General features: G+C 38.3%; 1 protein-coding gene across 5 annotated transcripts in view; it reads right to left on the bottom strand.

Annotated features, from left to right (window-relative positions):
- The window catches only part of Sv2b (synaptic vesicle glycoprotein 2B), a 190797-nt gene that overhangs the window by 65436 nt on the left and 110512 nt on the right, over nucleotides 1-14849 (bottom strand). For all 5 annotated transcript variants that reach the window (XM_004852727.4, XM_021264784.2, XM_087188358.1 and 2 more), the window contains one exon: nucleotides 13068-13922. In XM_004852727.4, the coding sequence (XP_004852784.1) occupies nucleotides 13068-13608 (541 nt within the window). In that variant the 5' untranslated portion in view covers nucleotides 13609-13922. The remainder of the gene's footprint in view (nucleotides 1-13067; nucleotides 13923-14849) is intronic.

Here is a 14849-nt window from a genome sequence, read left to right on the forward strand (position 1 = left end):
ACAAAAGATCATGAATCAAAGAGTTGGTTCTTTAAAAGAATAAACAAGATTGAAAACTCTTCACCCAAACTTACCAAAAAAGAGAAAAAAAAAACTTTATCAATGTAATTAGAAATGAGAAAGGCAAAATCACAACTGACAACACCAAAATCCAGAGGTTTATAAGAAACGTCTTCAAAAATGTATATTCCAACAAATTGGAGAACCTTGAAGAAATGGAAAAATTCCTAGACACATATGTATTAGGGCCAGGGATTTAGCTGGGTGGCACTGCACTGGCCTCACAAGCACAAGGACCTGAGTTCGATCCACTGTACGGAGAAAAAAAAAAAGACACATACGTATTACCAAACTTGAATCAGGAAGATATAAAAACTTTAAATAGACTAATAACAGGCAACAAAATAGAGATAAAAATAAAAATTCTACCAAAAAAGAAAAGCCTAGGACCCAGTGGATTCACCACAGAATTCTATCACTACTTCTGGAAAGATCTAACAACAAAATTCCTCAAATTCTTCCATGAAATTGAAAGGGAACAAATACTGGCAAGTTCACTCCTGGAAGCTAACATTACCCTGATAACAAAACCAGATAAGTACAAAAAAAAAAAAAAAAGAAAAGAAAAACCGACTGTCCAATCTCCTTAATGAACATAGATTCAATAATCCTCAACAAGATACTGACAAAGAGAGTGCAACAAATCATCAAAAATATTATGCATCATGACCAAGTTGGTTTCATCCCAGGGATGCAAGAATGGTTCAGCATATGCAAATCAATAAATGTAATACACCACACAAACAGAAGCAAGGACAAAAATCACATCGTCATCTCAATAGACACAGAAAAAGACTTGGACAAAATCCACTCATGATAAAACCTCTGATGAAAGTAGATATAGAACAACCCTAGCTTAAACTGATAAAACCCATTTATGACAAACTCATCATACTAAATAAGTACCAACATCAAACTAAATGAGGCAAAACTGAAATCTATTTTTCTAAAATCAGAAACAATACAAGGGTATCCCCACTGACCACTGCTGTTCAACATAATGCTCAAAACTCAATATAGTACTCAAAACTGATAGCCACAGTGATCAGGCAAGAGAAAAAAATAAAAGGGACACATTTAAGAAATAATTCAAATTATCATTACTTGTAGATGACATAAATCTTTTTTTTTCCATTTAGTTTATTGGTACATTTTAGGTATATAATACAGTTACATTCATCATTGGGATCTTGTACCTGTAATGATGTATCTTGGTTCTTATTTTTTTCCCATTTCCCTGCCCCCTCTCCTTCACCCGCTCCACTCTTCCCTATTTACAAAGACTTTGTTTCCATGTTTTTCCTTTTCTCATATTTTTTCTTTTCCCTTCTTTCCTTTCCCCTTCCCCTCACTTCCCCTATACCTTTAAATATTTTCTTTCTATTTCACAATATCAATTATACATTTTGATTCTTATTTACACTTTCAGTTTTTCACACCAGAGAAACTATTCGGTATTTACACATGTGCGTCCTATTTATTTCACTTAAGAGTATGGCATCAATATGCATCCACTTAGCTATAAATGTCTCATTCTTTATGGCTGAGTAGTACTCCATTTTATTTTAAAAAACAACAACAAAAAACGCCTTTATCCAGTCTCCAGTTGATGGGCATTTGGGCTGTTTCCAAGTTTTAGCTATTACAAACTGTGCTGCTATAAACATGGGTGAGAGTATATCACTGTGGTATGATTCTTTTAATTCTTTTGGGAAGATACCCAATAGAGCAATAGCTGGGTAAAACGGGACTTCCAATCCTAGTTCTTTGAGGTATCACCGCACTGATTTCCACAGTGGTTGCACCAGTCTGCACTTCCACCAACAATGAAGAAGGGTTCCTTTCTCCCCACAACCCTGCTACAACTTGTTATTGGTTGATTTCATGATAGCCACCATTCTTTCTGGGGTGAGGTGGAATCTCAGTGTTGTTTTCATCTGCACCTCTCGAGTGACCAGTGATGTTGAACACTTTTTCATATGTTTATTTGCTGCTTTTACTTCTTTGTCTGAGAAATGTCTGTTTATTTCAGATGCCCATTTTTGAATTGGGTCTTTATATTTGGGGGGTCTGATTTTTTTGAGTTCTTTATATATTTTAGATAGTAGACCTTTGTCTGAGGAACAGCTGGTAAAAAATTTTTCCCACATCGTAGGTTGTCTCTTAGCTCTGTTGGTGGTTTTTCTTGCAGTGCAGGAGCATTTCAATAAGACGGGATCCCAGTTGTTGATTCTTTGTGCTAGTTCCCATGCTACTGAGGTTTTGTTCATTAAGTCCTTTCCTATGCCAATGTCTTTGAGAGTTCTACCTAACTTGTCTTCCAGCAAGTTTAGTGTTTCTGTTTTAATATTACGATCTTTAATCCACTTCGATTTTAGTTTAGTGTATGGTGAAAGATAGGGGTCTAGTTTTAATCTTTGGCAGGTTGAAATCCAGTTTTTCCAACACCATTTATTAAAGAGGTTCTTTCCTCCAGTGAGGGTGGTTGGCTCCTTTGTTAAAGATGAGGTGGCTGAGTATGTCTGGAGTTGTTTCTGCATCTTCTAATCTATTCCACTGGTCCTCAGGTCTGCTTCTTTGCCAGTACCATGCTGTTTTTATCACAGTGGCTTTGTAGTACAGTTTCAAGTTGGGGATTGTGATACCCTCTGCCATGACCCTGTTGCCTAGAATTGCTTTAGCTATTCTAGGTCTCTTACGGTTCCAGATGAACTTTTGGATTGTTTTCTTTAGTTCTGTGAAATATGCTGTTGGGATTTCAATTCGGATTGCACTGAATCTGTATAGCAGTTTTGGAAGTATGGCCATTTTTACTATATTGGTTCTTCCTACCCAGTAACAGCGGATGGCTCTCCATTTTCTTATATCCTCTTCAATCTCTTTTTTCAGAGTGCTGTAGTTCTCAATGTAGAGGTCTTTTGCTTACTTCATTAGATTAATTCCTAAATATTTCATTTTTTTAGATGCTATTGTGAAAGGGATTGTTTCCCTAATTTCTCTTTCAGTGAGTCTGTTATTTTTGTACAAGAAGGCCATTGATTTTTTAGTGTTCCCCTGTATCCAGCTACTCTACTGAATCTGTCAATTAAGTCTCAAAGTCTTTGGCAGAGTTTTTTGGGTCTTCTATGGAGAGTATCATATCATCAGCAAATAATGACAGTTTAACTTCTTCCTTTCCTATCTTTATTCCTTTTATTTCTTTATCTTATCTAATTGCTCTGGCTAATGTTTCCAAAACTATATTGAACAGGAGTGGTGATAGTGGGCATCCTTGTCTTGTTCCTGATTTTAGCGTGAAGGTTTTCAGATTTTGACCATTTAGTATGATGTTGGCTGTTGATTTTTCGTAGATAGCCTTTATCAAGTTGAGATAAAGACCATCTATTCCAATTTTCTGCAGGGTTTTTATCATGAATGAGTGTTGAATTTTATTGAATGCTTCTTCTGCATCTATTGTGATGATCATATAGTTTTTGTCCCTGACTCTGTTAATATAGTATATTACTTTTATTGATTTACATATGTTGAACCATCCTTGCATCCCTGGGATAAATCCAACTTGGTCAGGGTGTATGAGCTTCTTGATGACCCTCTGTATTCTGTTTGCCAGTATCTTATTGAGGATGTTTGCATCTCTGTTCATTAGGGAGATTGGACTATAGTTCTCTTTTTAGGTTGGGTCTCTCCCTGGTTTTGGAATCAAAGTAATACTTGCTTCTAGAAATGAATTTGGAAGTATTGCTTCCCTTTCAATTTCACTGAAAAGTTTAAAGAGTAGTGGCAATAGTTCTTCTCTAAATTTTTTGTAGAATTCAGCAGTGAAGCCATCGGGACCTGGGCTTTTCTTTGTTGGTAGATTTTTAATTACCTTTTCAATTTCACTGATTGTAACTGGAGTGTTTAGAATTTTTATATCTCCTTCATTCAACTTTGGTAATTCATATGTACTAGAAATTTGTCCATTTCTTCTGTGTTTTCCATTTTATCAGGGTACAAGTAGGTACTGACAATCCTCTGGACTTCTGCTGGATCTGTTATGACTTCACCTTTTTCATTCCTAATTGTACATATTTGAGCCTTTTCTTTCCTTTTTTGATAAGGTTGGCTAAGGGTTTATCAATTTTATTTATTCTTTAAAAAAACCAACTCTTCAATTTGTTGGGTTTTTTTGTATCGTTCTCTTAGTCTCCATTGCACAGATTTCTGCTCTGATCTTTATAATTTCCTTCCTTGTATGAGCTTTGGGTTTGTCTTGCTCTTCTTTTTCTAGGAGCTTAAGATTCAGCATTAGGTTGTTTATTTGAGCTTGCTCTGTATACCTAGTGTGGGCATTCACTGCTATGAATTTCCCTTGTAGAACTGCTTTCATTGTGTCCCACAGATTCCTGTATGTTGTACTGGCATTATCATCTATTTGTAAAAACTGTCTAATTTCTTCTGTAATTTCCTCTGTGACCCATTGGTTGTTCAGGAGCATGTTCTTCAATTTCCACGTGTTTGTGAAGTTCTTGCAGTTTCTTATGTTATTGATCTCCAGTTTAATTGCATTATGATCTGATAATATACACAGGATAACTTCAATTCCTTTGTATTTACTTAAACATGTTCTATGAACTAGTCTATTTTGGAGAATGACTCATGTGCAATTGAAAAGAATGTATATTCTGATTTTATGGGGTGGAACATTCTGTAGACGTCTATTAAGTCCATTTGTTCAAAAGCTTGGCTCGGTTCTAGAATTGTGTTGTTGATTTTTTGTCTAGATGATCTGTCCATTTGTGACAGTGGGGTATTGAGGTCCCCCACTACAATTGTATTAGTGCATATATGACTTTTCATGTCCATTAGTATTTGTTTTATATAGTTGGGTGCAATAATATTTGGTGCATATATATTTATGATTGCCATCTCTTCCTCTTGGATTGTTCCCTTTACAAGGATGTAGTGACCTTCTTTGTCTCTCTTCATTAGTTTTGGTTTTAAATTTACTTGTCTGCAAATAAGATAGCTACCCCTTTTTTTTCTGGGTTCCTGTCACATGGAGAATTGTTTTCCATCCTTTTACTTTCAGTCTATGAGTTTCTTTGGAAGATACAAATCTTTACAGAGAAGACCCAAAGTAACTCCACCAGAAGACTCCTAGAACTAATAAACAAATTCAGCAAAGTAGAAGGATACAAAATCACACAAAAATCAATAGCATTCTTTTATAACCAACAATGAACCCACCAAGAAAAAACTAGGAAACTAATCCCATTCTCAGTAACTTCAAAATATTAAGTACTTAGAAATCCTAATGAAGAAAGTGAGAGACCTCATAATGAAAACTATTGTACTCTGAAAAAGAAAACTACTGGCCAATCTGAAAACGGAGATCAAAGAGGACATCAGAAAATGGAAACACATCCCCTGTCCCTGCATAGGCAAGACCAATATTGTCAAAATGGCCATATTAACAAAACTGATTTATGGATTTAATGCAATCCCAATAAAAATATCAACAGCATTCTTCACAAAACTAGAACTAGAAAAAAGAAAAACCCTAAAATTCACATGGAACCAAATGGCACTCAAAATAGCAATAGCAACCCTGGGCAACAAAAGCAAAGCAGGAGGCATCATAATCCTGGATTTCAAGTTATAATACAAAGCCACAGTGATAAAAACAGCACGGTACTGGCACACAACCAGACATATAGATCAATGGAACAGAATAGAAAGGACAGAAACAACCCCAGATACATCCAGCTGTTTAATCTTTGACCAAAGATCCAAAAACATACACTGGAGGAAACACAGCCTCTTCAGCAAATGGTGCTGGGAAAACTGGCTATCCACATGCAAAAGGTTGAATCTAGACTGCTATATCTTACCATGTATTAAAATAAAATCAAAATAAATTAAAGACCTAGCTATTAAAACAGAAACAATCCATTGGAAGATAAAATAGGTAAAGCTCTTGAAGACATAGGCATAGGGAAAGACTTTGTGAACAGAACCCCAATTGGTCAAGAAATAAGACCAATAATAAACACAAAAGATTATGTCGAATTAAAAAGTTTTTTCACAGCAAGGTAATGACCAACAGAGTGAAGTAACAACCTACAGAATGGGAAAAAAAATTGCCAGACACTCCAGGCAGAGGATTAATATCTAGAATATAAAGAACTCAAAAAAGTTAGACCCCTCAAAATAAAAGGCCCAATCAAAAAGCTGACAACTGAAATAAAGACACTTCTCAAAAGAAGAACTGCAAATGGCCAATAAATGCGTGAAAAAATGTTCAGCATCTTTAGCTAGCCATTAGAGAAATGCAAATCAAAACAGCACCAAGTTTCCATCTTACTCCAGAAAAAAATGGCTATAAATAAGAACTTAAAAAACAACAAATATGGCAAGGCTGTTGGGGGAAAGGAACCCTTCTACATTGTTGGTGGGAATGTAAACTAATGTAATCACTATGAAAATCAGCATAGAGAGTCCTTAAAAAACTAAAAATAGAAATTCCATTTGACCTAGCTATTCCTCTTCTGAATATCATACCAAAAGATTTAAACACATCATATTACGTGATATATGTATACCCATGTTTAGAGCAGCACAACTCATAGTAGCTAAATCTTGGAAGCACCCCATATGCCCACCAAAAGATGAATGGATCAAGAAAATGTGAGATTATATATCAGACATGAAGAAGGATAGATTTGAGTCATTTCTAGGAAAATGGATCCACCTTAAGTCTATAATGCTAAGGGAAATAAATAAAATACATAAGGTTAAATATCATATGGCTTCTCTTATATGAGAAATCCAAAGAATAAAAATATTTAAAGAGCAAAGTAAGAGCTAGATTATTGGAAACAGAGAGGTAGACTTTTTGCAGATGGAAGGGGATGGAGGGAGAGGACAGCAAGAGGAAGTAAAAGGTTTAAGATATGATCTCTATCTGTACCAACTCCCCATGATGAATTTATTTATTAGGTACTGCAAACATCCTAAGTAAAAGAAAAAAATCATTCTAGTCAAAAACAAGGAGGGAAAAGGTAATTCATTCTGAAGTAGGAGGTAATGCTAAATATTTTACCACTTATTGTGGTATTTTCTTGTAAATTTCAATTTTTTTGATATTTTAATTTCAGTGTTTTCTAACATATATGTACAGTCAGCCGTGTATAACAGCAGGTCCTGAATCTATGTATTCAGTCAATCAATCACAGACTGAAAATATTTAGAAACAAAAACTGCATTTGTGCTGAATGTGTACAAACTTTTTATTCTTATCATTATTCCCTAAATAATATAGTATAGCAACTATTTAGACAACACTTACATTGTACTAAGTATTATAAGTGATCTAGAGATGATTTAAAGTATAGAGGAAGATGTGTGTAGATCAAATCAAATGCTGTTCAATTTTATACAAAGGACGTGAGCATCCACGGATTGTGGATCTATTAGGAGGGCCTTGAAAATAATACTACAGATACTGAGGCCTGACTGTATACATAACAAATTCAATGTTCAAAGTTTTCCAATATATTATCTCAGTGAGAATAAAGTTCTGCATCTTATCAGCTCACATATATGACTGTTCCTCTAAGCCAGGTGGTGGCTCATGCCTGTAATCATGGACTCTGGGAGGCTAACGAGAAGACGGCAAGTTGCAGCCCAGCCTGGGCAGTGCAGGAACTTAGTGAGATCTTGTCTCAAAGTAAAACATAGAAAGGGCGGGGGAGACGGGCACGTAGCTCAGTGACACCGCACCTGCCTCGAAAGCGCAAGGTCCTAAGTTCGATCCCTGGTACTAAAAAAAGGGGCCAGGGGCTGGGGATGTACCTCAGTGTGAAGGCTCTGGGTTCAATACCCAAAACAGAAAAAAAAGTTTTGTTTCTCTAAAACTACTCCCAGGATCAGTATCACTGTGAGCACCTAACACAGGCCCCACCTTATCCTCCTTTCCTCAAAAACATTTAATAGCTCCCTCTCGACCTGTCTCCGTTGCCTATGGAATTAAGTCCATCCTCCCACCTGTGGCAGTACGTAAGGGATCCTTTAGCTTTCATTCTATTCTAAAGTATTCTGTGATCTAAAACACAAATAAGAACAACTGAAATAAATCAAACACAAAAGGAATATATGAAAACTCCTACTGGTGGATTTCCCCATTGAGGAGGTATTTACTGAACACATACTTTGTGCCAAGCCTTGGGACATAAAGCGGCCCCTCTTTTCAGGAACTGACATGCTGAATCCAGGGCTAAGGAAAAGTGGCTCATAAATCAAAAATTGTCTATCCTTCTGCTTAGCTAGAATTTGCATACAAAACACTTAAAAGGTAATCTTTCATGACAACACAGTGATACGTCCATCTCTGAGATGCTATTAAAACTCAACTTACAATTTATGCTAATAAATTCATGCCATTTAACATTGCTCTCTAAACTCCCTGGAGCTAGCACAGGCCCCAAGCCCCAAAGATCCCTTGTTAGGTTCCAATCATGGGCTGACATGTAAGACTCCATGAGTGTTTGCCCTACAGACAGTTAAGAAAAACTAAGAGCCAATAAAATACACAGCAAGAGGCAAGGCCCTTCCAGGAAATGAAAACTCTCCAGGAAAATATGGAACTCTTGCCTCAACATGGGGCTCTTTTGCAATCAGGTTGGGGATATCCCATAGTTACAGGGTAAGGAGTATTTCTATAATTACAAAAACATTTTGGTGCCAATTTGTCAAGTGTAGACAGAGGAAGAAGCTATTGATTTGTCTTAAGTGTCATCCATATTAAGTGTCATCCTAGCTAAAGGAAGCAAAGCTCTGAGTTGCTATTAAATCAATGTCATCTGAAAGAACCAAATGGTTTATCATGCCAGGCAGCTCTGAACTTCCTACCTTCAAAGTCATTTCTTTGGGTCATTTTTTTACAAACATTCAAAAAATGCATAAATATAACCTAAAAGGAGGCTAAAAGAAATGTGAATTCATTCATCAACCACCTAAAATCACAGAGTTTCAGAAAAAAGACTTCAGATCAGCCCGAGGTCTACCCAAACAGGCAGCAGTAGACCCAATGCCAAAATAAGGTGTCTACTTCTAAAACTGCCCTTCAGCAGACTCTACCCTTTACACTGTCTTTGTTTCTTTCCTATCGGAACAAAAGTGATAAGATCGAATGTTGCATAGCACAACTGAATTGTGAAGTTTTGTATTTTATATTTCCTATCCCTATTTATGCCATTAGAATAAAACCCTGAAAGCTGGGACTTGGTTGGCCTTTGAACTGCTATAGAGCACAGCCCCACGAGGCCCATAGTAATGTTCAATAATAATTGCTTTAAAGAAAGAAGGAAGAGTCTAATTTAATAAATGGACACATTCTCCCTGTCTTGAAGGGAACCAGCACCAGACACTAAGCAGGGCTGAGCCTTCCATGCTAAAAACTGGTTCACAGACCTTCTTTTTCCCAAGTGAGACAGTTATGGACAAGGGACTCACTAAAACATAACACACAAGACAAACACACTTTCATCTTTTGAAAAGCTCAGAAAAGTAGCCCAGCGCACCCAGGTATCTTTGTTACCTGGCTATGGGACATGTCTTTCATTTTCTGAACTGATTCATTGCTTTCCAGAAAGAAAACAAAGTATCCTATGAACTGAGGCCTGAATTGAGGGCGAGGAGACCTCTTATTGAGTCTTTTGCCTGAGTCATTGTCCAGATGTAATCAAGCCTAGGAACATCAGTTCAGAGAGTTTCTTTATAAAATAAGAAGAAAGGAAGGAGGAAAAGAACTGGGTTAGCACTACAGAAAGGCCCTTTCACCATCTAAGGTCAAGTACCTTGACCTTCAAAACTAAAATTCATAATTTTGGACTAAAGAGATGTCCAACGTGATCAGACAAAATCCGATCTGAAGCTGGGTGGCTCATCATTACCAAGCAATCAGGTTAGTCATAATAACTATTTCAATCAACAACAATAATAAATAAGATACCTTGAGCACCTACTATGTGCCGGTACTGTTTTAGTCGTTGCGATACACTAAATCTCTAAATCCTCACATATCCCTGTGAGACATGTCATCATCATCCCTCTTTTGCAGATAAAGAAACCATGGCGCAGAGAAGCTAAGTGACTTTCTTGAAGTTGCCTTTCTAAGAACTGGCAGAGCAAGGATTCCACCGAGCGACTGGGCTCCAGCATCCAGGTTGGCCCCTTACCCTACTGCAACTACAATTCTCTGGAAATTCTAGAAGGAGGAATGCTACGATACCAAGTGAAAAGAGCTACGAAGCAGTTGTTAGAAGCCACTGAATCCTGTTTGCTTCACAGAATCATGGTTCTTTCCTTCATTTAGTGCTCATGGAAAATGCAACATGACCCTCTCCTTATTCCATACATGATGAAACTGAGAATTAGAGGCGTTACAACTTGACCAAGGTCACGGGCTGAAAAAAGACATATCCAGTTGCCAATCTCCAGTTGTCAAACTCCAATGCCCAAACTATTACTCCCTGTGCCACACTCCCTTTCCGCTGTGAACAATCTATGGTGTTCCAGCCATCTGCTTGATGGCATGGGAGAAGCCTGAACATATGACCTCTTTTCCACTAACCATACATGACAGAAGGGAGTGTGCTGTACCAAAAGAAACACAGACTTTGAAATCAGACTTGGGATCATACAAAACTCCTTGTGACCTTAGATAAGGCTCTCTGCATCTATTTCCTCACTTGCCTAAGCCCAAGGTGTTTCTGAAGGTTATGTGTGATAGAATGTGGGAATTCTGGCTTCAGAACCCCTCAAGTCACACACCACCCTGCATGAATTTAGACACACATTTTCTTGACCACAAAGGGGTCCCATACGTGAACAGGAAGTTCGTCTCCGCACCAGAAGTCTGTCTGCTCTTCTTGGGCTGAGTCATAACATCTTCTTAGTAAACGCTGAGGGCAAAATTGCACAAACATGGGCTCTCTAGGTCAGGAGCACTTTCTCTTGACTCCCAGCATTTGCCCCAGGAGCTAGCAGGAGCTGCAATCACACTGCAGTTCTGTTAATGAGGTTGCCAGGCCCTGTGGTACCAGAGACCAGCAGGGCATGAAATCATTACTGACACTGCCAATTTGGACTAACAAAGACCCAAGTTTCAGTCGGGAATGTTATAAAATAAATCAATATCTTAGAAATGCTTAGATCTTCAATTAGGGATGTTCTGGTTTAATTTCAAAGATTTGTTTGCCCTTTTCAAAAAAAATCTACTATTCAACCCTCAGGCCAACTAGAAAGTAGTATATATATTCTAGTGTTTAAAAAGCTGTGGTTAAGGCTGAGTATGAGGGGACAAGCCTATAATCCCAGCCCTCTGGGAAGCTGAAGCAGAAGGATCACAAGTTTGAGCCCAGCCTGGGTAACTTAGCAACTAACTTATGAAGACCCATTCTCAAAATAAAAAGTATTAAAAGGATTGGGGTTGTTGATCAGTGGATTCAGTCCCCGGTACCAAAAAAATAAAAGTAATTTTTAAAAGGTTTCTGTTCTCAAGTCATCTCTTATGTATGTACTCAATCTCTTTTAGGTATATCTAACACAGATCTAATCATTTTAAACAGTCCTTTAGTTAACCATGAATGTATAAAAGACAATTTTTAAAACCCCTAGGGAAACTTCATATTCCAATCTTATTTATAGTGGCTCTAAATCAGGGGCTGGAAAACTACAGCTCACAGGCCACCTGCCTGTTTTTGTAAACAAGGTTTTGTTGGAACACAGTAACACGCACTTCTTTCCACACTGTCTAGGATGCACTGTGCTAGAGGCAGACTTGATTAGCTGTAACAGAGGACTTGAGTAGCTGGGCTGCAAAACCTAAAATATTTACTATGCAAACCTTTACAGAAATGTTTGCCAACTCCTGTTCTAAACAAATCCTGAGGCTCAGAATCCCACAAGGTATTTCACACTGCTTATCCCTACAGTAATTAAATAATTCTCTGTATTTGTGAATGCCTGCTGGTCCTGCTATAAATTCTTTGAGAAATAAGGGTTATTTTCTCCCCAGGCCTGAGCACACTGTAGACAAGAAGTAAGTATCTATTTGAAGAATGAATGAGTTAAGTTCCTAGATAGATTTTGAGCTCTTAAGGGTGGGAAGTATTCTTGGTCACAGTGAGAACCTGATTAATAGAAATTTATCAGTAACTTAGTGTTTGCTGAACTCCAAAGTGTATTGACTCTAAACTTAGAGTAGTAGTGTTTTTCAGGACATTTGGTGATCAAGATAAATCCCTGTCTGTATTATGCCAAATCTCTTCTACAGCACACAATTTGTGCCCAGTATCTTTCTAACTTCACACATTCTCTCTGCTTCCAGCCCTTATGTGAGAGGCTTGGCTCTGACAGTGCTAGTCTCATAACTGACTTGCAAAGCTGGTCTTCTATCCTGCAGAATCCATCTGTGCTTCACAGTATGGTTCCCAGCAGACTGCGGGGGCTCCCTGGTGGTTCTAGCCCATCACTCATCCCCAAGTCATGTGGCACTCGGCCACCAACACTTAGATGCAAGGGAAGCCAGAGCAGAAGCCACTGGCTTCTGGAAAGACACAGACGAAAGGACTCAATAGAAAAGACCTCTGGCTTTCCATTCTCAAAATGTATTTCTCTTTAGAAATGAAGATGGCTTAATGTGAAGACAGAAATCTGACTCTCAAGAATGCAATAAGGTTTGGAAAATGAACTAAGAGCTCAAGAGTCCAACATTAGAACTAGTAGAAAACCAAGCTCTTGTGGTTACTAGCCATGTAAACTTCAGCCAATTCATTGATTTCTCCATGATAAAAATACCTTAATGGCAAAATGAGTATAAAAGATAACTTTGCAGAAACACGGTCGTATATTTAAAGTGTCAAACAGTGAATATATATATATATATGTTTCTTTTTAATTTCTCCTTCCCTTTCATATTTTTAATGCCACAGGGAAAATGAACATTGGAAATTTCCACTTACCAAGCATTCCTTTCTTGGAACTGGACAGACACATGTCTTTCTCTGCACTAGGCAGGGCAAAACTCACCACGAACACCTCTACCCCATCAGCCATCAGGGCTAAACCCAAGACAAAGAAGAGAATCCACTGGAAGCGCCCATGGCCACATTCGTCAATTATGGTCTCATACTGGTGGGCCAACTGCTCCTCATCTTCCATCCTCTGAGCCATCAGGTCTGCCTGGCCTCGAAGCCCATCTGCCCTAGAGGGCGCCATCTTGGTCTGTTTGGCTTTGACATCATCTGGATGGGGGATGCCCTGGTACTCGCCCTCATAGATCTCATCCTCCTCATCATGGCCTTCTGTAACATCACTCTGCGCATCTTCCTCTGGGTTGGACTCATTGCCCCGGTAATAGCCATCACTGGGGGCATAGCCCTCATAGTTGTCCTGATACTTGTACTCATCCATTCCTTGGTTCCGGGATTGCCTGGTCGCCTCTCGGGCTATATCCCTTGCTCCGCGATAGAGGTTTGGGCTGTTCCGATAACCATCACCCATTATATGGTCTCAAGGTAGAATATGTTCATGTGACTTTCTAAGTGAAAGTCACACCTGTTCGCTCTCTCTTTTTTTCTTAAATCAGCCAGATGTGTACAAAGACAACCTGGGTATCCTTTCCCTTTGCATTCAGTGTCTATAGAAGTCTTTGGAAATTTTCAAACACTGGTCTGTCTGGTCTCCTTCAGTAACCCAGAGATATTGAGTTAGGAAGCACTGATTAAAAATGGGTCCAGCTGCTCTCTTTGATAAGGCACAAGCAGACTTAGCAGCTTGCTTGCTGGCCTGATTTGTCTGCTACTGAAGGTTATGACCTGAAAGTAGAGAGAAAAGAGAAGAATGTTACAGAATTCTGAAAAAATACTTCAGAAGTAAACAAACATATTTAGCAATTCCATTGCTTCATCTGTAAGGTGGAGGAAATCTTGATTAGAAATTCAAATTCAGGTCTGGGGATTTAGCTCAGTGGTTTCGCCACCTGCTGCGCAAGCGCAAGGACCCAAATTCAACCCCCAGCAAAAAAAAAAGGGGAAAAGAAAGTCAAATTCATAGCAGGTGAATGGGGGTTGAATGAGTGAGAGGGAAAAGGAACCATGGTCAGAGAGGGCCTCTGAGCTGTGATTAACCCAGCAGAGGGTCAGCTCATATGCATCAATGAAACATAAAGTGGTCAAGGGATTTTTGAAAGAAGAAAATTTAGTGTCACAGATGTCCTCTTAGAACTTAATCAAGCCTTACTGTGGAGGTTTATTATAACCAATTTCTGCTATGAAAATGCCAGCCTTTCTAACTTTGTTAGGAAGTGGCTATATAATTTGACATCTAGAAATGTACAGCAAAGAAATATTCAGGATAGGTTTTCCCGAAGCCCAGCTTGCTTTTGAGACTCAACATTGTACTTGGCTTAAATTGGCAAATATACCGGGTTGAAAACCCAGAACCAAGTTGCTTGGGCATGAAATTTTTTGATTCTGCTGCATAATGGCCAGATGGCCATGCATATGTCTTTCCAAGCCCCAATTTTCTCATCTGTAAGATGGGGATGACAACAGTACTTAACTCACAAGGTGATACAAAAAAAACATTATAGTTGGTTTTCCTCTCAATTTTGGAAACCAGGAACCAGAATGGTCAAGGGCCAAGGCCCTGTCTATATCCCAATTCTGATCACTGGTTCTTTCTATTGAGTCCTATGCCCAACAGGCTGATGCCCTGTCCTAACTGTCTTCCTAGAATTTCAA

Source organism: Heterocephalus glaber, unplaced genomic scaffold, assembly GCF_053883595.1.
Source record: "Heterocephalus glaber isolate CG9 unplaced genomic scaffold, H.glaber_assembly_v1.0 deba00001531, whole genome shotgun sequence".
Classification (NCBI taxonomy): domain Eukaryota; kingdom Metazoa; phylum Chordata; class Mammalia; order Rodentia; family Bathyergidae; genus Heterocephalus; species Heterocephalus glaber.